Source organism: Loxodonta africana, chromosome 1 (genome assembly GCF_030014295.1).
Source record: "Loxodonta africana isolate mLoxAfr1 chromosome 1, mLoxAfr1.hap2, whole genome shotgun sequence".
Lineage (NCBI taxonomy): Eukaryota > Metazoa > Chordata > Mammalia > Proboscidea > Elephantidae > Loxodonta > Loxodonta africana.
The window spans coordinates 159,823,243-159,847,773 of record NC_087342.1 but is presented as its reverse complement, the minus strand read 5'-3'; the positions used below and the strand labels follow the sequence as shown (position 1 = coordinate 159,847,773).

Sequence of the window (24,531 nt, the reverse complement as noted above, 5' to 3'; positions counted from 1 at the left end):
TTTTCTTTGTCAAGACAATGTGGAAAAATGAGGACAGGAGTCACTAAGACCTGGATTTGAAGCCTGGCTCCCTCTGTCACGCTGAGTGAGGCACTGAAGCCTCACTTTGATCACCTAGAAGATGGGGGTGATAATAGCCATCCTTCAGGCCTGTTGTTTGTAAAGAACCTGGGCCCCAGAAGACCCTCAGTACACTGCAACTCTTATTATCATCACTGGTGGAAGCAATAATAAAGAGGGAAGTTGTTGATTAAAGTAAGACAGAAGAGAAAGACATAAGAGACTGGCATCAGGACAATAATCATGAGTCAGTGGAGTCAGATACTGGAAAATTATCAGCTACCCATGACTCCATTTTGGCTGACATTAAAGTACTCTCCCAATGCCATTTGATATGATACCAGGAATTCACTACCTCATTGGCTAATAGAAGACTTGTTACTTCTCCTTGTATTTAGTATATAGTATATTTTTCAAATGATCATAAAATCTTGAAGGCATAGAGCTGCAGAAGTAATAAGATGGCCAGCTAGTGCTTCAGAGAATCAGTGTAAGAAGGAGCAGATAGATGGACTCTGACTGTTTCCCAAAGACACCATGTGGATTGTTCAAGGAGAGTCACTGGGGATGAGCTTGCAGAAAAGGATTTAAATTGAATGATCTACTTCAAAACACAAAACATCCTCCTGTCCCCTGGTCAAAGAATATGCAAAAAGAATTCTATGTGTGGCAAATAGGCAGGGCTTGCAAAATGAATGCAAAATGAGTAAGGAGGAAGATTTTTTTTTCCCACTGCAATGCAAGAAGAGCTTCATTTCATTAGAAGACCTAACTGCTCTCAGCGGCTATAAAGAAATATTCTGAATTGTTCATAGGAAAACCCAGAATTTATTCTGAGTCCACTGGTCTTAAATATGCAAACCATTCTTCTTATATCTATTTTAAAAAACAATTTTTATCAGGGAAAAAACCCTTTGACTCTTCTTGATGTAATCATTCTAGGGCTTCAGGAGGCCGCAGAGTTTTGGAGATGTGATTCCCTGAGTTAAGCGGAGTCCGTTGAGGCCTCTAAGCCACAAAAACTTGCGTTTCCAACTCCTTGCTTATCAATGGAGCATAATTTCTAAACCTTGAGCCAGGACAAGGACCAAAACAGGTAAAACAGTTTCCACCGCTCCTCAACCCTTTAACTTTTAGTCATTTCATGCCACCTCAAGGCCAAAAGAGGACCTATGCAGACTGCCCTTACCTGCCAGATCTGCTCTTCGCTCAGGGAAGTGAGGCGGTCGCTCTTGAGGACCTCCTGAAGCAGACAATAAGGAAGCGTTAGAACGTCTTCAGGGCGACTCTTCAGGAGTTCAGAGAGATGCTTCACTAAGAAATCGATCACGGCCTTCTCCAACAAAGTGAGGTTAAAGAGGTCAGCAAGTCTGTACAGATCCAAGTAATTAAAGCTATTTAATTCCTGGGTGCCAAAAAATAAAAACGAAAAAAGATCTCTTAGAAATCAATCCAAGAAAGAGCAGACAAGAAATTCAGATTGACTTACCTAAGTTTGCATCTGTCCACAGAAAACTTACCTACTTTAAGTGGAATGGATGTGGACTGTGCCCTAGTTTCCCCTCATTTCTAACTTAGAGTTATTAATATTTGAGCAACATTTTCCAGTAAGTTAGAATATGTAGGATGTCAACATTTTCAATAAACATTTCCCCTTTTCTAGTTAAAGTATTAAGAAATCTAAAAATACTCTATTTTAAAACATTTGCTTCAATAATATTTGGAAGTTCAAATGAATATGTTCTAAATCTGTGCAACAGTGCAATATGGTAGTGGCTAGACACATGTGGCTACTGGTCACTTAAATTGTGGCTAGTCTCAACTGAGATGGGCTGGGAGTGTGAAATATACACCAAGCACAAAGACTTAGTAAGGAAAAAAGAATGTAAAATATCTCACTGACAATTTTTATATTGATAACATGTTGAAATGATTCAATTCTGGATATATTGGGCTAAAGAAATTATAATCAACTTCAGCTACTTCTTTTTAATTGTTTTTTTAATGTGGCTACTAGAAAATTTGAAATTACATATGTGGTTTCCATTATAATTGTATTGGACAGTGCTGTTCTAAAAAAAAATTTTTTTTTGAATGTAAAATAAAAAAGTTGTAAAAACAGCTCTCAGAGTAACTGCTGGAGCATCTTCATGGCTACTTGATTACATTTCTACTTTAGATCCCCTTTCTTTTGGTGAGAGATGACACTTTAATTATATTCCTAACAGGAGTCAAGCTAGATGACTTCAGGAATCAGCCATGAGATTCTGGCTCTTAATAGCTCTATTTGCTAACATGATTGAAGAGGAGTACATGCTTATCTTTACAATGAAGTTTACAACAGATGACCACTAAAATCCATTATAACTCAACTATCTAAGGGCCCACTCACAGTCAATCAAAATATCCTGGCTTTGCATTCAGCGGATTTTATCAAAGGAATCCTGAAGATTTTGACTCCAGTAGCCAATAATTTCAAAAAAATATTTAAATGTGTTCTCTAAATCTGTCTTTGTAGGGTTGGTAAATTCTACTCTGGGAGGAAAATAACACTTTACCCTTGAAGGTGGGGTCTTCCTAGAGAACTTTAGGAGCACCTTTTTTGGATGTGTAAGTTGTTTCTGGCAGGGGCATCTCTGAAGCAATAATAACTGCTCCAGAACCCTAGATATTATTCTAACACCATACTAAATTACTCTACAGTATCCTGACAGTGGTGTCAATGACCTTGAAGTACCCCAGACTCATACCCAATGGGGTAGCTCATGATCCTAGCATGCAGTGCCCAAAGGCACCTCACAGAGAGGTGAGCATGCCCTGAAGCTCTAACAACGAAGCTGCGCTAAGTAAAACGTGGACTGGCAGTGAGCACAGAAGGAGTTTTTCCTACTTGTTCTCTCACCAAAAAAGTGCACACAACTATGAGGTTGGGACTGGATTCTGTAGTGGCAATCAACAATTATTTATTAGGTATCTTTAGATCTTTACATGGAGATATGCTAAAAAAAAAACCCAAACCAAACCCACTGCCGTCAAGTCAATTCCAACTCCTAGCAACCCTATAGGACAGAGGAGAACTGCCCCATAGAGTTTCCAAGGAGCGCCTCATAGGGTTGCTAGGAGTTGGAACTGACTTGATGGTAACAGAGGTATGCTAGATGTTGAAAAATTAACAAAAACTCGGTGTCTTCCCATTAGAAGCCTACAACTTAATATCAGTCCAATTCAGCCAGAGAATTAATTTAATGGAGCGTTTAAAAAAATGTGCTTCTTTTATGCTGTGTGACAGTTTCTTTTGAAGGTAATTATTTAATGCTTTCTTTCATAGTCCTGAAATATTTTTGTTTTGTGAGGATATCATTTTACATAACCCCCAAGCCCAATCTAACAAAGCATTTCAAGTTTATAGTGGATAGCTGAGAAGGCTGAATGAGTAAGACTCAATGGTCAACTGAGCAACAAAGGGGAACTAAACTGACATATAAGGGAGAGACATCAGTCAAATTTTGCTCTCCATCCTTGCCTTTTCATTTCATCTCTCTTCTGCTTGAAAACATAATTTCTCCAAATCCAAATGCCTTATAGATATGTCAGAGGTTTCTGTCCCCTTGCCATGCCTGATTAGCACTTGAGTACTTAAACTGTAGAAAGTGAGAGTTGAGGGAAAAAAGAAAACTGCCTTCACACAAAGGAGCCCTGGTGGCACAGTGGTTAAAGTGATCGACTGCTAACCAAAAGTTTGGTGGTTCGAAACCACCATTGGCTCCGTGGGAGGAGGATGTGGCAGTATGCCTCCATAGAGATTTGGAAACCCTATGGGGCTCACTGAGTCAGAACCAACTTGACAGCAGTTGGTTGGTTTGGGCCTTCACCAAGGTCATCATGCCATGATGCACACTCCTCTCACTGGAAGAACAGCACTCTGAGCTTAAAGCAAAATCATTGCTTCTCAGCCTTTTGGCTAAGACCACATGTAAGTAAAGTTATCACCAATAATGCTCCTTTAAGGATTTTTGTTAATGTGATGAAGGGACGGGGAAAGCAATGGTGAAACTGCACTGAAATGCCCACCTACAATACTGTGGATTGAAAAAAGAAAACTTTGTTTTGGAACTAGTGCCATTATGTTTCTGGTTATAAAAGTAATAATGGCTCATTTCAGAAAATTCAGGAAATACAAAGCACGGAAACGAAGATAAAAATCACTCATAATTCCACCATGCAGAGATAATCATTTTTTTTTTCAATTTTTTTGTTTTAGGTGAAAGTTTATAGTGCAAATTAGTTTTGAGATAACCACTATTAATGTTTTTGTATATAGCTTTCTATACTTGTCAGGGGATGAGAAAAATAATTGCGTCAGGAACAGAACAAGCCAATGGCAGCCACAGGCATTCAGAGGCAGCTCTTCTTTTGGTGGAGAAGAGCAGGGATGAGGAGTCAAGCAGACTTGGTTCAAATCCAACTCCGACACTTACCACTGGCTACAAGCGTGGGCAAATCACAGAACTTCCACTGTTCCCCATTTACAAAATGGAGACATCAAGCAGCTCATAGGGCTGTCTTGGAGATAATGTACATAAAGCACTTATCATAACAGCCTGGTATATGGAAAGTATGGAGTAGATTTGGGGGGCAAGGAACAATAAACTGTATTAATCATTGTTATTTGACATTCATAACCATGATTTATCACTGATGAAAGGCAGTCAAAATGAAGAATGTGGTATATTTACAGACCCAAATCTTAAATAATCTAATCTTTAAGTCAGGGAAAGGGAGTACCAACAAAGTCAAAATGATAGAACTGGGTTATAACTTGATTATATGTTAATGCTTCCCACATTTATCTTACTAGCTCAAACTTCTCTTCTAAATCCCAGATTCATATCCCCAACTGCTGGTACGAAAACATCTTCTCTTGAATGTCCCACAGCCATCATGAGTCCCACAGCTCAACATGTCCAAACTGAACTTATTTTATGAAAACCCGTATCTCCTCTTCTGATCCTCTCTGAAAGAATGGCCACATCCAGCCTCTCACACCAGGAACCCAGAAGCTTTCTCACATCAGTCAGTCAGTCACCAAGCCCTGTCCTGACTACTCTTCCTCCTTAACATCTCTTGTTCTGTCCTTTATCATTTCCTGCCCAGGCTTCCTCCAACAGTATCTTAAATTATTCTTCCTGCCTTCCTGTCTTCGGTAAAGGAGCCCTGGTGGTACGGTGGTTAAGTGCACAGCTGCTAACTAAAAGGTGGGTGGTTCAAACCCACCAGCCACTCCCCGGGAGAAAGATGTGGCAGTCTGCTTCCGTAAAGATAGCCTTGAAAACTCTGTGGGGCAGTTCTACTCTGTGGGGTTGCTATGAGACGGAATTGGCTGGACAGCATCAGGGTTTTCGTGCCTTCAGTGTTAAACTCCAAATTTTCTCTCTTTACAAGAACCTGACCATAATAATCATCTGTTTAAAACCCACCAATAAGTTCCTGTTTGCTTAAAGTAGTAAATCCAAACTCAGTAATATTGCATGGTCTTCCATGAGCAGACCCCGCCAAACTTCTCATCTGGCAATGCAACAATCCTGCCTATCCTGGCTTGGCTTTGGCCATGACAACTGCTTTTACGTTCACATCATATGCCAGGACCACATTAGCACCCAGGAAATATAACAGCAAGCAAAAATAAGCAAGCTCCAGCCCTCATGGAGTGCATATAGTCTAACGAGAGAGAGAGAGAGAGAGATTAATCAAAAATTCTCACAAATAAATGGAAAATCATAACTGTTGTAAAGGTCACAAAAGGTAGAATACAGGGTTATGAATGTTCATCATAGGTGATTTAACATAGAGTGAAAATTTAGTAAGGCTTCCCAGAGAAGCCACAATGGAGCTGACAGGTGAAGGATGAAAGGAGGTTTACTTGGCAAAAGGGTGAGACGGAGATAAGGTTGGGATTGCAGGGAGAATGCTGGAAACTGAGGAAGCAACACACGCAAAATTCTATGCATGGGCTGACTCCATGCACAGCTGATTATTGTAATTAGGGTCAGTAAGTTATAATTGTAAAATGTTGAACTGGCAAAAGTTCTGTGATAGATATATTTACAACAACAATAACAATAAAAGTAGCTGCTGAGGCTGCTTACGTATAACCGAAAACCTCAGGAGATTTTATTTTCTTGGCTTGGAGGTTTAGGGTCATGGTTTCATGGGACATCCCAGTTAGTGATTCTTTTCTACCTCCCAGTTCGTTGGGTAATGCCTGGGGTCTTAAGAGCTCACAAGTGGCCATCCAAAGCATGACAATTGGTCTCATTCAGTTGGAACAACAGAGGAAAGAGAGTCAGAAATAGGAGGATGATATGGAATGTGTGGCTAATTGCCTCCATGAACAACTGCCTCCTTTGCCATGAGATCAGAAGAACTGGATGGTGCCCAGCTACCATTCCTGAACATTTTGATCAAAGATTCTATAGAAGAATCCTGGCCAAAAGAGAAAAAATGCAGAACAAAATTTCAAATTCTCACAGAGTCCAGACTTTCTGGAGCCATAGTGGCAGGATAAACCCCTGAAACTATTGCCCTGAGATAATCTTGAAAACTTAAACTAAAAATATTCCCTGAAGTTGTCTTAAAACCAAACAATAGCTTAGCTAGTAAAAAATGTCTGCCTTGAGCATTATACTCTTTTAAGAACTATCTGTACAGGATCAAAGTGACAAGAGCAACTCAAAAGGTTAGATATTTCATGGGGCAGTGAGTTTATGTTAATGGGGGAGGAAAAACTCAGTACAGGAGGGTGAGAATGGCTGCACAACTCCAAGAATATAATCATCGTCACTGAATTGTACATGTAGAAACAGTTAAGTTGGTATTTTGCTGTGTATATTCTCAACAACAACTAAGTAAAATTTTAAAAAATTCTATGTAGTACAGAGCAGAACTCAAATTCACACACAGACCAGACTTAATGGCCTGACAGAGACTACAGGAACCCCCAAAACTATGACCCCTAGACGCTCTGTTAACTCAGAACTAAAACCATTCCTGAAGCCCACTCTTCAGGCAAAGATTAGACTGGACTATAAAACAAAAAATAATGCTCGCGAGGAGAGTGATTCTTAGTTCAATCAGATACACATGACCAAATGGGCGGTTCCAGGCCAGAGGCGGAATGAGAAGGCAGGAAGGGACAGGAACTGATTAAATGGACGAAAGAAACCTGGTGTGTAAAGGGAGAGTGTGCTGTCACATTGTGGGGATTGCAGCTAATGTCACATAACAGTACGTGCATAAATCTTTGTATGAGAAATTAACTTGAGCTATAAACTTTCACTAAAGCACAATAAAAAAATAGTCTACGTATATGAATTATGTTTCCATTGTTCTCTCTGCTGACCCTATCTAAAATAGCCCATACAGCCCCTCCTCTCCATGTCACCCTTACTCCATTTTATTTGTTTTTAGCACTCATCGAGATCTGCAATTACTTCGTGTATTTACTTGTTTATAACGTATTTACCTCTCCCCACTAACCCCCAAAAAGGTAAGTTCTGTGGGAGGAAGGATTTACCTGTTTTGTTCACTGCTGCATCCTCAGTGCCTAGAAAGTGCCTAGAACAGGGCCAGGTTTGCTGAATCAATGACTGTATGAAATATCCACCCAAACCATTTTACCTTTTCAACTTCCTGTGGTTCTGTCAAATTGACCACTTCCTCCTTTGTGCCTCAACCTGCTCGTGCAGATTTCTCCTACAGCCCTTGCCACTTCAAATGTCCTAGGATTATAGCTCTATTGCTAAACTCTAAGCTCCTCTGTGGCAAGGACTGTGCTTTACTTTTCCTTATGTCCCTAGTATCTAACAGAGAGTGGATGCTCAATACACATGTGTTTAATGAAAGACCATCCATGTGCTTTTTCTGTTCACTTATAATTAAGCAAAATAGAACATGTCCATCCAATCTGAACCCAAATTGAGCCATTTGTCATACCTCATTGACATCCCTTGCCTTCTCTCTTTGTCTTTCTGGCCTTTCTACATATACACACAAAGTCAAAGCCAGTGGTCATTCAGTCTTCCCAGTGGGAAAATGAGTAATAATGATTAGAGTTCAAAGTGCTCATGGACAAGTACAATATAATAGCTCTACAGTGAGAAAAAAATATTAAACTCCACCCAAAAATTCTTTTTCAGTCCAAGAGATTATTCCCACCATCATTGACTACTAAGATTAAATAATTTTTATAACTTTTCAAGTGATACTTCATCCTAATTATAACTTACATTCTGTGACTTAGAAACCCAGATATTCAGGTAGAGGCAGCGGTTTTGAATGAAAATTCTAGCTCAGCAACAAGAAACTCTCTTCAGTAAAAAAGAAATTTTTTTTTTTGTTCCTAAAAAGGGTTCATTTCTGTCACACTGCTTCTCACTTGAAATTTAGCTTCTATTCAGAATTATGGTGCATGCATTGTTGTTCTTTGGGGAATATTTTTAAACAATATTTATTTTCCTTTGGTTTAGGGCTATTTTGCTTCTCTTTCCCTCTATTCGTTTCTTCTAGTGTGAATGACAAGTTAAATAACAGAAGAAGAGCCATAAAATGTGTCCCCTATACTGCATAAGCTTTGGAATAAATACCATTTTTCCAAGTTCAAGAACTCTTAAATTCTATATATTCTCCAAATTCAGTTTTTCTGTGTGGCTTGCTGCTCTAAATAGGTCATAAAATGGGCATTCCCAACATTAACTACTGAATATGTTAGGGAAAAGAAAGCATGAGAAAAGAAAATATTGCTTTATTTTAGGTTATATTCAAATGTAATTATATTTGCAAGGCAAATTTTCAGGTTGTGAGGATATGAGTGAGACGAAGTGTGGCCGTTTGGGGGCTGTGGGTAATCCCTGTGGCCCCTCTACCAATCTTCCCAAACCAGTGGATGTAGCAAAAGCATGATGTGCCTTGGCCTTTGGGATGTTCTCATCTGCAGCAGAGTGACTGGCCAATGATTATGAGACGCATCTCAATTAAGTAGGTCCAAAAAAAAAAATTTTTTTTTTTTTTTTTAATAAAGGACCAAAAAAGGAACCACGGTGGCATAGTGGTTAAATTCTTGGCTGCTAACTAAAAGGTTAGTAGTTCAAACCTACCATGGGAGAAAGGTGGCAATCTGCTTCCATAAAGATCACAGCCTTGGAAACCCTATGTGGCAGTTTTACTCTGTCTTATAGGGTTGCTATGATTTGGAATCGGCTTGACAGCAATGGGTTTTCAACAGAATAAAGGATAAAAGTTCCTTGGGTGGTGCAAACGGTTTTCACTTAGCCGCTAACCAAACGGTTGGTGATTTGAACCCACCTAGGTGCACCACAAAAGAAAAGCCTGGCAATCTCCTTCCATAAAGATTACAACCAGGAAAACCCTATGCGGTAGTTCTACTCTAACACATGGTGTTGCCATGAGTCAAATCAATTCAACGGCAGTGAGTTTTTGGTTTGTTTACCAAGTGTTTGCCCTGGGTGGCACAAATGGGTAAGCACTTGGCTACTAACTGAAAGGTTGGCGGTTAAAATCCACACAGAGGCACATGGGAAGAAACATCTATTGATCTACTTCCACCCAATCACAGCTCTGAAAACCTTAGCCTGAAACACATGGGGTTGCTAAGAGTCAGAATTGTTTCGGTGGCCACTGTTTGTTTTAATAAAGGACCAAATTTCAGCTAAGATTTACTTTATCCAATAATTTAGGCAGATTTAGACTTATCCCCGAAATAATGCCATCCTGACTCACTTGCATTCTCATATACTGTCTTGAACAGGAGAAAAACATCTAGCCTTATAGCTAATCCAAAACCAAATCTGTTAACATCTAGCCTTATAGCTAAACCAAAACCAAACTCATTACCGTAGAGTAGATTCTGGCTCATAGCGACCCTACAGGACAGAGTAAAATTGCCCTATAGGGTTTCCGAAGAGCAACTGGTGGATTCAAACTGCTGACCTTTGGGTTAGCAGCTGAGCTCTTAACCATTGTGCCATCGGGGCCCCAGCCTTATAGCTAGTGGTTGCATATTCACTGCACAAATGCACAGCCTAGTTTATATATGTTACAGCCAAGAGACATGTCTTGGTGTTTATTAACAGTGATACAAGTAAAGAATCAATGATCTATAGTCTAATATGCAGCCTATCTTTGTTTTAGTCACACCCATGTGTACCCTGGGGTGCACATGGACTCTGTCTATAATCATCTGCCCATCTAGCCTGTAGTTTAATCATGGCCCTGATACAGGAATTATATAGAACACAGAAAACACTTGTTATTCCATCTACTGTAGACTGTCCCCCAAAATCTGCCACATGAATTTTCTGACTCAAATATAGGAATCTTTTTTAGACTAACAAGATGAAAAGTCTAATAGAGATGTTTTAATACCAAGGAAATCCATGCAAAACATGGCCTTGATAGAAGTTCTCTCTTTTATTGCCTCATCTATTTCTGAGAACCTCGCTGAGTTGCAAAACAAAATCTAGCATCAACATCATATAATACCAGTATGGAAAACTATGACTTAGCTTTCAAAGTGAAGAGTAATGCCATTTTGATTTCCTAAACTTTCCCCTCCTCTAAGATGACAATTTACCAAAGTGAATAGGATTCCAGATTTTTCTGGGTAATAACACTCAAGAGATGTAGCTATTTTAATAACGCCGTGCTTCATTATTATAATTATGATATTCATTTATGATCATTGATGTCCTTCACTTAAGGCCCTTTCAAAATGTCACCTCAGCTACTGTACACCAATGCTTTACCTATAGAAAAAGCTGGTCAGGAGACATATTGGTGTTTCTATGACCACTGTGTAATACTGTGTAATAGCATACATGAAATTTGAAGTTGTAATATAGAACATTGGCATTACTTCATATTTTGAGGACACCCCTAAATGAAAGGTCACCCTTTGCTCTGAAAGTCAAGGAATCCTTTTTTTTTTTCATTACCACCCCCAAATCTATTTCAAATACCCCAATAAACTCACAGTCACATATTTTCTCCCCAGCTGGCATAAAGGTGCAGACTCTATTTTTATTACTTTGCATCTGCATCCATTTCTTCACATAGTGGCTACTTGGTAAGTTTTGATTGATGGACACTGAGTAGGCAAGAGAAAATATTAGACTTTTAAAAATTCAACTTTCATTGCTTTTCTTCTTAGTTTCCAGTAAAACATAGATTCTTCTGTTCCTCTAAAAATGTTTAAATAAGGAACATGCCTAGAATGTTAGCAACACTGGAAATAAATATGGCAGCCCAGGAAGACAGGAAAAAAAAAGAGCTATTGCCTGCCCTTGTCATAACTGTCTGCCATTCTTAGGCTACCACTCAATATCAGTGCATTGATATCTTATTCTTTATGACTCATATAAATTATAAGTTCAACTATGCAGGTATATTTGGGTTCATAATATTACATTTTTCCCTGTCTCCTTCACAAGGTCATAAGTTACGGGGACAAGGCATTAGTTGCAATTGTGGGTAAAGCACATGATTTGAAGCTGACCAATCTGGATGGCCTCACCCAGTGCTTAATCATTTGGAATCTTTTTTTTTCTTTTAATCTAAAAAATGAGAAAAGCGATACGTACACCCTAGATCTGTGAGGAGGACTCCCAAAAATGTATGTAAAGTGCAATCCACAAAGTAGGTGCTCAACACACCTATCACTATCATTATTATTATTATTCACCCCTTACCCCCTGCTTTTTAATGCTCTTGACAGTGTTTAAACTATAGCTTTGAAGATTCCATACACTGGGTGAAAGGAAGAAAACACTGAATGTCTAATACAGACTTTGTTTTTCTATAAATATCAGCAAAAATAATTTTTTTATGATTTGTTAAATCATTCATTTCTTTTGTACTTAATACTTCACCAGAGACAAGCAAGGAGGACAGACTGAGACATTATACTGGATATGTATGACTATCTATAACACACTCTGGTTCCCACGCTTTATATTACACAGAGCAGAAAAGGCACACAGAGAAATCTAAGAATGGGGGAGCTGCATTTCTTTATGACCTTATTTGAAAGATAAACTCCTTGGGGAAATACAATTTATTCAGATTATCAAGCCCCTGCTGTGCAAATCTACAGTCTGGAAGCACACTATGGAGATCAAAAAATATTTACTTTATTCTGCTGGGTATAAAACCTTTTAATGAATGCATAATTAAGACCAAAAAAAGTATACGCAGATTTAGAAATTCCACTGGTGAGCCAAGCCATTAATATCCAAGGCACCATACCCAGTTGTGATTCCACCTGTTTCCTATTTGGATTACAACCTAGTTATAAATCAAGGCATTACGTGACTATACAACCTGGTGCTTCAGAAAAGGATTGCACTACAGGACTAAAGGATGCAACATGAAGGGTATTGGTGAGGATGCGCAGAGAGGGGCTGACCCTTTGGAACATATTGAAACAAACAAACCAATAAACAAAAACCTAAACCTTTTAACAGCCTTGGGATGAATCACATAGAAAAAGAAGTATTATTGTATACTATTATGCAAAGAGACCTGTGAATTTTCTCCATAATATCCTATATTCCAGTTGTTAGGATAAAATCTAATTGTTACAGAAGGAAAAAAAAAAAAAAAAAAGCAATTCACTGACAATGGAGGCTAGATTACTTGTCATGACAAAATTATGTAAACCCAGATTTTTTTAGATGTATAAATATAACCAAAAACCAAATCTGTTGCTGTCAAGTTGATTCTGACTTATACAGACCCTATAGGTCAGAGTAGAACTGCCCCATAGGGTTTCCAAGGAGCACCTGGTAGACCTAAAATGCTGACCTTTTGGTTAGCAGCAGTAGCTCTTAACCACCACGCCACCAGGGTTTTCATATAAATATAGAGAAAGCTATAAATATATATGTACACACATATATCTGGACAACAGTAGGTAACCACATATTCATATATTGATAGAAATATGCACATGGCATAGTTTGATTAAGCTAAAAGAAAGTATTAGTAGCAATTAAAAAAAAAATACAGGAGGCAGGGCCAAGATGGTAGAGAAGCAGAGACTTCCGGCAATCCCTCTTAAAACAAAGATCAAAAAAAACAAGTGAAATGATTATATTTATGACAAACTAGGAGCCCTGAAAATCAAAGGCAAAGTTAGAAAATGGTCTGAGTGGCAGGGGGAGGGAGAAACAGTTCAGAAGCGCATAGGAGTGGCCGGACCTGAATCACCGGGATCCCTCAGGCACCATTCCCGGGAATGATGGCAGCAGGCTGGTAGTAGCGTCTGGCCGCGGTTTCCTCAGGGAGAAACAGCCAGCCACACGGCCTACTCACACCTCCGGAACCAGAGAACAACGGCGCTCTGAACAAAAGCTAAGTACTTGCGTATATTTCACCGCACCACCAGCCTCCAAGCCAGCTTCAGTGGCTGTCGATTTCCCTGGGCCTGAGAGGGCTCAGAGCCATTCTCGTGGCCTTGAAGAAGGAATAAATTCACAATTGGGTGAAAAGATAATTTGCCAGCTCCACTAACCTGGGGTGCTCAGGAGCAAAGCGGCTCCTGATCAGGCATAAATGGTCCATGGACTTTAATACCTTTCACCCCTGCATGGACCTGTGTGGACCTATTTCAGGAGAATAGGCCCTTGTCGGCAAACTGCAACTGTTTCAGCTGTGCAGTAGAAAAGTGGTTGTTTGATGTTTGACGCTGATTTGCCTATTAAACAGGGTCCTAACCTACCCACATCAGGGGCCTAAGGACTGGTAGCTCTACTCAGGTCACCCAGCCACCTGTGACAGGGGTCCAAGGATAACTGGTACCTCCCAGTCCTTACAACCAAAAGCATTGGGTGCCCATGGTCCATCTGTAGAACACCATCTGTGTGCTCTAGGAAATAGGGATATGTTTTCCTCACAGAAAATAGGGGGATGGTTGTCAGCCCCTGCCTTGTTCAGAGTGTGACCCCTTGCTGGAACCAGACACCGGTACCTACACCAATCACCCCTGCCCCTCTAAGACTCTAGGACAGAGCCTGTACCACACACTTGATGATCAGCTACCTGGACACTTGAGCTGAATCCATACAAGAAAAGTGAATGGACTCCTAGGTTGATATATCTGATAACAGCTCTAGCCACCTGGTGACAGGACAATAGAGCTTCGAAGCCGAAAATAATCAAGCTAGCTCACTCAAGCAACCTATTTGGGCATATCAAAACAAAATAAAGCAAGAAGCTAGGCTGCAGTAAGCAAAAATAATATAAACTAATACAATAACTTATAGATGGCTCCAAGACAATATGGTTAACATCAAATCACATAAAGAAGCAGACCATGATCCCCTCAATAAACTCTCAAAGCAAAGAATCAGGGAATCTTCTGGGTGAAGGTTCCTTCCTGGAATTGCCGCAGAATACAAAATATTAATACACAGAACTCTTCAAGACATCAGAAACAAGATTAGGAAGGAGATAAGGCAATATGCAGAACAAGCCAAAGAACATACAGATAAAGCAGTTGAAGAAATTAAAAATTACAAAAAATTAAAATTCAAAAAGTTAAAATTCAAAAACATAATGAAAAATTTAATAAGCTGCAAGAATCCATAGGAGGAGAGCAATCAGAAATTCAGAAGATTAACAATAAAATTACAAAATTAGACAACTCGATAGAAAGTCAGAGGAGTAGAATTGAGCAAGTGGAAGGCAGAATTGGTGAGGTTGAAGATAAAGCACTTGGCACCAATATATTTGAAGAAAAATCACATAAAAGAATTAAAAAAAATGAAGAAACCGTAAACTTAGAAAAATAGGAGTAAATATCATGGTAGCCACAAAGGAGACTAACAATCCTACTCATCAAGATAAAACACAAGAAAAAAATAAAGATTCAGCAGAAAAAAAACAACGAGTAAGAGGAAAAGGCAATATATAAAGATAAACTACTCAGCACAAAAAAATTAAGTGGGAAAAAGAAGCTGTCAATAACACACACAAAAAAGGCATCAAAATCACAGCACTAAACTCATAAAAAAAAAAATACCTATCCATAATTACGCTGAGTGTAAATGGACTAAATGCACCAATAAAGAGAGTGGCAGAATGGATTAAAAAACAAGATCTGTCTATATGCTGCCTATAAGAGACACGCCTTAGAGACACAAACAAACTAAAACAATCAAAAAAGAGCAGGAGTGGCTATATTAATTTCTGACAAAATAGACTATAACATTAAATCCACCATAAAGGATAAGGAAGGACACTATATAATGATTAAAGGGACTACTTACCAGGAGGATATAACCATATTAAATACTTATGTACCCAATGACAGGGCTGCAAGATACATAAAAGAAACTGTAATAGCATTGAGAAGTGAGATAGACAGCTCCACAATAATAGTAGGAGACTTCAACACACCACTTTTGGTGAAGGACAGGACATCCAGAAAGGAGCTCAATAAAGACACGGAAAATCTGATTGCCACAATCAACCAACTTGACCTCACAGACATATACAGAACACTCCACCCAACAGCAGCCATGTATACTTTCTTTTCTAGAGCACATGGAACATTCTCTAGAGTAGACCACATATTAGGTCATAAAGCAAGCTTTAGCAGAATCCAAAACACTGAAAGATTACAAAGCATCTTCTCTGACCATAAGGCCATAAAAGTAGAAATCAATAACAGAAAAAGCAGGGAAAAGAAATCAAACACTTGGAAACTGAACAATACCCTGCTCAGAAATGACTGTGTTATAAAGACATCCAGGATGGAATAAAGAAATTCATAGAATCCAATAAGAATGAAAGCACTTCCTATCAGAAACCTTGGGACTGAGCTAAATCTGCTCAGAGGTCATTTATATCAAGAAATGCACACATCCAAAAAGAAGAAAGGGCCAAAATCAAAGAATTACCCCTACAATTTGAACAAATAGAAAGAGAGCAACAAAAGAAACCCTCAGGCACCAGAAGAAAGCAAATAATAAAAATTAGAGCAGAATTAAATGAAAGAGAAAATAGAAAAACAAATTGAAAGAGTTAACAAGACCAAAAGGTGGTTCTTTGAAAAAAGTAACAAAATTGATAAACCATTGGCCAAATTGGCAAAAGAAAAACAGGAGAGGAAGCAAGCCAAATAAGAAATGAGATGGGCGATACTACAACAGACCCAACTGAAATTAAAAGAATCATATTAGATTACTATGAAAAATTGTACTCTTACAAATTTGAAAACCTAGAAGAAATGGATGAATTCCTAGAAACATACTATCTACCTAAACTAACACAAACAGGTAGAACAACTAAATAAACCTATGATAAAAGGAGAGATTTAAAAGGTAATCAAAAAACTCCCAACAAAGAAAAAGCCCTGGCCTGGATGGCTTCACTGCAGAGTTCTACAAAACGTTCAGAGGAGAGTTAATACCGCTACTACTAAAGATATTTCAGAGCTTAGAAAAGGACGGAATAATCCCAAACTCATTCTATGAAGCCAGCATATCCCTGATATCAAAAGCAGGTAAAGACACCACAAAAAAAGAAAATTATAGACCTATATCCCTCATGAGGAAACACTGGTGGCATAATGGTTAACAGCTACAGCTGCTAAGCAAAAGGTCAGCAGTTCAAATCTACCAGGTGCTCCTTGGAAACTCTATGGGGCAGTTCTACTCTGTCCTATAGGGTCGCTAGGAGACTCGATGGCAATGTGTTTGCATTTTTTTTTTTTTTGTATCTCTCATGAACTTAGATGCAAAAATCCTCAACAAAATTCTAGCCAACAGAATTCAACTACATATCAAAAAAATAATTCACCATGACCAAGAAATGGGATTCATACCAGGTATGCAGGGATGGTTCAACATTAGAAAAACAATTAATGTAATCCAGCATATAAATAAAAGACAAGAATCGCATGATTTTATCAATTGATGAAGAAAAGGCATCTGACAAAGTTCAACACCCATTCATGATAAAAGCTCAGTAAAATAGGAATAGAAGGAAAATTCCTCAACAAGATAAAGGGCATTTATACAAAGCCAACAGCCAACATCATCCTACATGGAGAGAGTCTGAAAGCATTCCCCTTGAGATCGGGAACCAGGCAAGGATCTCCACTCTTATTCAACATTGTGCTGGATGTCCTAGCCAGAGCAATTAGGCTAGATAAAGAAATAAAGGGCACCCAGATTGGCAAGGAAGAAGTAAAAGTACCTCTATTTGCAGGTGACATGATCTTATACACAGAAAACCTTAAAAAATTCTCAGGAAAACTACTGACGCTAATAGAAGATTTCAGCAGAGCATCAGGATACAAGATAAACGTACAAAAATCAGTTGGATTCCTCTACACCAACAAAAAGAACATAGAGGAGGAAATCACCAAATCAATGCCATTTACAGTAGCCACCAAGAAGATAAAATACTTAGGAATAAATCTTACCAGAGATGTAAAAGACCTATACAAAGAAAACTACAAGACACTACTGCAAGAAACCAAAAGAGACCTACATAAGTGGAAAACATACCTAGCTCATGGATAGGGAGACTTAATGTTGTAAAAATGTCTATTCTACCAAAAGCTATCTATAGATACGATGCAATTCCAATAGAAATCCCACCGACATTTTTTAGTGAGATGGAGAAACAAATCACCAACTTCATATGAAGCGAAAGAGTCCCCGGATAAGTAAATCATTACTGAAAAAGAACAACAAAGTGGGAGGCCTCACTCTACCTGATTTTAGAACCTATTATACTGCCACAGTAGTCAAAACAGCCTGGTACTGGTACAACAACAGACACATGGACCAATGGAACAGAATTGAGAATCCAGACATAAATCCATCCACGTATGAGCAGCTGATATTTGACAAAGGCCCAAAGTCAGTTAAATGGGGAAAAGACAATCTCTTTAACAAATGGTGCTGGCATAACTTGATATCCATCAGCAAAAAAATGAAACAAGACCCATACCTCACACCATGCACAAAAACTAACTCAAAATGGGTCAAAGACCTAAATATAAAATCTAAAATGATAAAGACCATGGAAGAAAAAATAGGGACATGGCATAAAGAGTACACAAAACATTACTAACAATGCAGAAGAGAAACTAGACAACTGGGAGCTCGTAAAAATCAACAATCTATGCTCATCCAAAGACTTCACCAAAAGAGTAAAAAGATTACCTACAGACCGGGAAAAAGTTTTTAGCTATGATATTTCTGATCAGCATCTGATCTCTAAAATCTACATGATGTGGCAAAAACTCAACTACAGAAAGACAAATAACCCAATTAAAAAATGGCCAAAGGACAGGAATAGGCACTTCACTAAAGAAGACATTCAGGTAGCTAAGAGATACATGAGGAAATGCTCATGATCATTAGTCATCAGAGAAATGCAAATCAAAACTGCAATGAGATTCCATCTCACTCCAACAAGGCTGGCATTAATCTAAGAAACACAAAATAATAAATGTTGGAGAGGTTGTGGAGAGACTGGAACACTTATACACTGCTGGTGGGAATGTAAAATGGTACTACTTTGGAAATCAATTTGGTGCTTCCTTAAAATGCTAGAAATAGAACTACCATAGGATCCAGCAATTCCACCCCTTGGAATATATCCTAGAGAAATAAGAGCCTTTACATGAACAGATAAATGCACATCCATGTTCATTGCAGCACTGTTTACAATAGCAAAAAGATGGAAGCAACCAAGGTGCCCATCAATGAATGAATGAATACAAAAATTATGGCATATTCATACAATAGAATACTACACACTAATAAAGAACAATGAAGAATCTGTGAAACATTTGATAACATGGAGGAATCTGGAAGGCATTATGCTGAGTGAAATTAGTCAGTTGCAAAAGGACAAATATTGTATGAGACCACTATTATAAGAACTAGAAAAATAAACAGAGAAGAAAATATTCTTTGAAGGTTACATAGTGGTGAGGGAGGGAGGGAAGGAGAGGGGTTTTCAATGATTAGATAGCAGATAAGAATTATTTTAAGTGAAGGGAAAGACAACACACAATACAGGAGAGGTCAGCACAACTGGACTAAACCAAAAGCAAAGAATTTCCCTGAATAAACTGAATACTTCAAAGGCCAGCATAGCAGGGGCTGGGGTTTGGGGACCATGATTTCAGGGGACATCTAAGTCAATTGGCATAATAAAAGCTATTAAGAAAACATTCTGCATTCCACTTTGGAGAGTGGCGTCTGGGGTCTTAAACGTTAGCAAGTGGCCATCTAAGATGCACCAGCTGGTCTCAACCCACCTGGAGCAAAGGAGAATGAAGAACACCAAAGACACAAGGTAATTATGAGTCCAAGAGACAGAAAGGGCCACATAAACCAGAGACTACATTAGCCAGAGACCTAGAAGAGCTAGATGGTGCCCAGCTGCAACTTATGACTGCCCTGACAGGGAACCAACAGAAAACCTCTGAGTGAGCAGGAGAACAGTGGGATTCAGATCCCAAATTCTCATAAAAAGACCAGAGTTAATAGTCTGACTGAGACTAGAGGGACTCCAGAGGTCATGGTCCCTGGACCTTCTGTTAGCCCAAGACAGGAACCATTCCCAAAGCCAACTCTTAAGACAGGGATTAGACTGGACTATGAGATAGAAAATGATAGTGGTGAAGAGTGAGCTTCTTGGATCAAGTAGACACATGAGAGTATGTGGGCACCTCTTGTCTGGAGGAGAGATGAGAGGGCAGATGTGGTCAGAAGCTGGCCGAATGGACACAAAAAGAGAGAGTAGAGGGAAGGAGTATGCTGTCTTATTAGGGGGATAGCAACTAGGAGTATATAAAAAAAAAAAAAAACAAGGTGTATATAAATTTTGGTATGAGAGACTGACTTGATTTGTAAACTTTCACTTAAAGTACAATAAAATAAAAAAAATAGATAAATAGTGATTGTAATGGATTACAATGCACTGAATAAAAGGAAACCAGGAGTCCATGAAGATTAAATAAATAAATAATAAAAGTAAAAAAAAAAATCATTAAAAAAACTCCACATGCTCTTATTTTTGGAGGCTTTGAAGGTTTATTTAAGTATATTTGTGCTGGGCTTTTTTTTTTGTGCTGGGTAACCGAGGAATTCTACAATTAGGTTACTAGTACATTTTCATAATCAATTGTATGCATAATATCCAAGGCTCATGAATAATTTTATATTGTTCTTTAGAAAAGTCTTCAGTAAGCTGGAAATCCGGTGGAAAGGAAACACACAGACATAATCATCATCAACAATTAATAATTCCAGACCTAGTCACCATTTTCTGCAAAATGCTGTACAAAAGTTTACTTATGCTGTCATGGGACATCAGGAGTTTACCACTGAATTATGGACTACATAGGAGAAATTAAAGTATATAATTTTTTAACTGAAAATAGCCTAGCTGGGTAACTAGGGTTTTAAAACTACAGTTTCAATAAACACAAACTCTTTTTTGAAAAGACTATGGGAGCCAGAAGCAGGCTAAAATTTTTCAAAAGAATGGTATAGTGTATAGGTAATTATTATATATTTCATTACTTAGCTCTAGTACATATATACCCTGCTGGTGCAGCAGTTAAGCATTGGGTTGCTAACCAGAAAGCTGGCGATTCAAATCCATCCAGTGGCTTTACGGGAAAAAAGACCTAAAGATCTTTTTCTGCAAAGACTACAGCCAAGAAAACCCTATGGATCAGTTCTACTCTGTCACATGGGACCGCGATGAGTAGGAATCGATTCAAGGCACACCGTAACAACAATAATATATAACCCCACAAAGTCAGAGAATGCTGAAAATAAGCCCAGTTCTGTGGTCTTTCAATTATCTGCTAGTTATCTACATAGACTGTTTGTTCTAACCATTAATTCCAATAAGAGTAGGGATTTGAGGTTTTTTGCTTCAGATCTGCATTTCATCTTCTATATTTTGGATGCTGTAAAGATACATAATATCAAAATTTTATAAGTATAAACTAGGACCAGTTTAATTTATGTAACTGCAATTACACTTTCAAAACTAAATATCCATGATTTAACAAGCAGGTACGTGACGAGGAGGAGTGTGTCAAAAGTATCTAGAGTTTTCAAACAGTGATCTCCAGACAAGTAACGTCAGCATCAACTGGGACTTTTCAGAATGCAGATTGCTGGGCCCCATCCCCCCCTAAAAAAAAAAAACAAACCCAGACCTGCTGAATTAGAAACTGGGAGAATGGGGCCCAACACCGTTATAATCAGCCGTCCGGGTGATTACCATGTATGTTCATGTCATAGTGATTAAGAGCTACAGCTGCTAACCAAAAAGTCAGCAGTTTGAATCCACCAGCCACTCCTTGGAAATCCTATGGGGCAGGTCTATTCTGTCCTATACGGTCGCTATGAGTCAGAATCAACTTGATGGTAACAGGTTTGGGTTTTTCGGATGTGGAGTATGCCTTTATGTGAAGAAAGGAATAACTCTAACCTACATAAATATGTTCTTGCTGTAAAATTGTGTGGTGCCAGCCTCTCATACCCGAAGGGGCTGAGGCCAGGGTACCTGAGGGGAGTTACTGACATAGACAAACAGTCATTTCTCAGGGCAATAGCATGTACCTCTTAGATAGGCTGCTCTTAAGGACACTTGTGGATAGAGAGTGGGAAATGGGGTGGAGTAGAAGTCTGGGAGGGAAAGTCAGAGAAAGGAAAGATGACTGGAGGCGGAAGGATGCATGGACAGTGCTCTCCTGATAAGGAATAATTAAAAAAAAATTTTTTTTTTTTAAATAAGTGCGCTGTTTTTATTTCCCCTTGTTGGAGAGCTTAGGACACCATGCAACTTCTGTATAAAAAAGTCCTATCACTGGGAACTCTCACGGTACATGCTGAAGGAACCAAAACAACATGGGTTTCTAAGTGGCCACTATGTACTCAAGCTAGAGATGGAACACTTTTCCAATTGTTTCTTGGATTCTGTGTATGAGGATGGGGGTAGTCATTTTACTTACAGGAAGAGCAGGGGAAACAAGAAAACAAAACATCTTGTCTACAAAGCATCAATATCATTTAATATGTTGCTTTACCAAAGCATTGGTTTTATTATTTATTAAAGCACAATTTCAGTATGATGTTTGTGAATTTCAGAAGCAGGGAGAAAGTGAAGGTCCATTTAATCAGTTTTTAGAAACAATATATTCATTTTTATAATATCAAAAAGAAGTGGCTGAAAGAAAAAAAAATGCATTTTCAGAATGGTGATTATCTACGAAATTTTCAGGAACAGACTTGTCCAATATGTTGATTGGAAGTACGTAGCAAAGTCACTGACAATCTGGGAACGAGGGAAGACAAGGGATGAGGGAAGATAACTGTGGAATTCATAGAGGAATTCTCAAGTGAAGCACTCCATTATGCTGGCCCTGGTTTCTAGGGCACCTACTATGTGGACGATACTGTTTTGGGTGCTTTGCACACGTTATCTCATTTAACTGCCCAATACCTCTAAGAGACATATTGTTTATAAGATGCCATGACTGTATTTTATAGATGAGGAGTGAAGGGCAAAAAGGTTCAGTAACTTGCCCAAGGTCACATAGCTCTGGTATATGAACTTATATCTATCTGTCAGGCTCCAAAGCCAAACTCAACTACCAGAAAACACCCGGTAAAAGCTGATGCCAGTCACTGCTTATCATTTCTGCACTTCTGTGGATATAAGTTAAAAAAAAAAAAAAAAAAAAAAACAGGTCGCCGCTTTGGGCAGAGGACTCTGCCATCTAGACCATGTTGCTGTGAGTCACCTGGAGGCTAGCGGCCAGGGCCTTAACTGTGGCTCCTGCACTGAAGTCTGGGGCACCCATTCAGGGGTTGCACTTACGTATTATGGATCATACTCCCCAGTTGGCTATTCCCTCAGATACAGTCCCTGCTCCACAGGTAGAGTCTGTGCTGCGATCTCTCTATATGGATGTGCAGCTACAACTCCTCTGGACCCTGGTCCTTAATGCCATGCTCCCTTACGCAGTCAACTACTATGGGAACCCACACTCCTGGACACATGCTTACGGCTGGGAGAGTGAAGCAGCCATGGAACATGCTCACCAGCAAGCAGCATCTCTGATTGGGGCCGACCCTTGTGAGATCATTTTCACCAGTGGTGCTACTGAATTCAACAACACAGCAATTAAGGGGGTGGCTAGGTTCTGTAAGTCACAGAAAAAGCACTTAATCACCACCCAGACTGAACACAAATGTGTCTTGGACTCCTGCCATCCACTAGAAGCTGAGGGCTTCTAGGTCACCTACCAGCCAGTGCAGAAGAGTGGGATCATTGACCTAAAGGAACTAGAGGCTACCATCCAGCCAGATACCAGTCTGGTCTCGGTCGGGACTGTGAACAATGAAACCGGAGTGAAGCAATCCATTGTGGAAATAGGGTGAATTTCCAATTCCAGAAAGATATATTTCCACACCGATGCTGCCTAGGTCATTGGAAAAATCCCACATGACATCAACATGAAAATTGATCTCATGAGCATCAGTGGTCACAAAATCTATGGTCCAAAAAGGGTTGGTGCCATCTACATTCACCACTGGCCTCGTGTGCATGTGGAGACCCTGCAGAGTGGAGGGATTAGGAGTGGGGTATGCGGTCTTGGACAGAGCCCACACCCTTGGTGGTGGGGCAGGGGCTGTGTGTGAAGTGACACAGCAAGAGATGGAGTATGACCACAAGCAGATCTCAAAGTTAGCAGACTAACTGACTCCGAAGATATTGAAGAGCCTTCCAGATGTGGTGATGAATGGGGACCCTGAGCATCATTACCCAGGCTGCATCAAGCTCAACTTTGCATACGTGGAAGGGGAGAGTCTGCTGATGGCACTCAAGGATGTCACCTTATTCTCAGAGGACACTTGGACCTCTGCTTCCCTGAAGCCCTCTTATGCCCTTAGAGCAACTGGCACTGATGAGCATTTAGCTCATTCTTCCATCAGGTTTGGCTTTGGCTGCTTCACTGCAGAGGAAGAAGTGGACTACACATTGGAGACGTGCATCCAGCCCGTGAAGCATCTTCAAGAAATGAGCCCTCTGTGGGAGATGGTGCAGGATGGCGTTGACCTCAAGAGCATCAAGTGGACTCAACACTAGAAGAGTAGGCACTTTGTGTGGGCCCAGCCTCTTCTGCCTCACTGATCCATACACACCAGGCATGTTGTTATACCCAGAGGGTGTTCCATGTTCAAACCAGAATTGCTATAGCCTCAATGACTTAGGCATCAGCTCACCTCCAAGAGAGAAAACTATCTTTCCCAGCCTCAGCTCCTTTGGTGGTAAATATTACCCCATTTCTCTCCAGAAGTCTTCCTTTGGTCTTACATCGGGTGGGCATTGTAACTGTGAAGT

General features: G+C 39.4%; 1 protein-coding gene and 1 pseudogene across 7 annotated transcripts in view; one reads left to right on the top strand and one right to left on the bottom strand.

The window, feature by feature from the left end:
- Positions 1-24,531, bottom strand: part of KLHL32 (kelch like family member 32) — a 171,632-nt gene that overhangs the window by 56,962 nt on the left and 90,139 nt on the right. For 5 of the 7 annotated variants that reach the window (XM_003404332.4, XM_023543695.2, XM_010602597.3 and 2 more), the window contains one exon: positions 1,250-1,465. The exons of the other annotated variants lie outside the window; for them this stretch is intronic. In XM_003404332.4, the coding sequence (XP_003404380.1) occupies positions 1,250-1,465 (216 nt within the window). The remainder of the gene's footprint in view (positions 1-1,249; positions 1,466-24,531) is intronic. 7 annotated transcript variants of the gene reach the window in all.
- LOC100665176 (cysteine desulfurase-like) lies at positions 22,911-24,388 on the top strand (annotated as a pseudogene).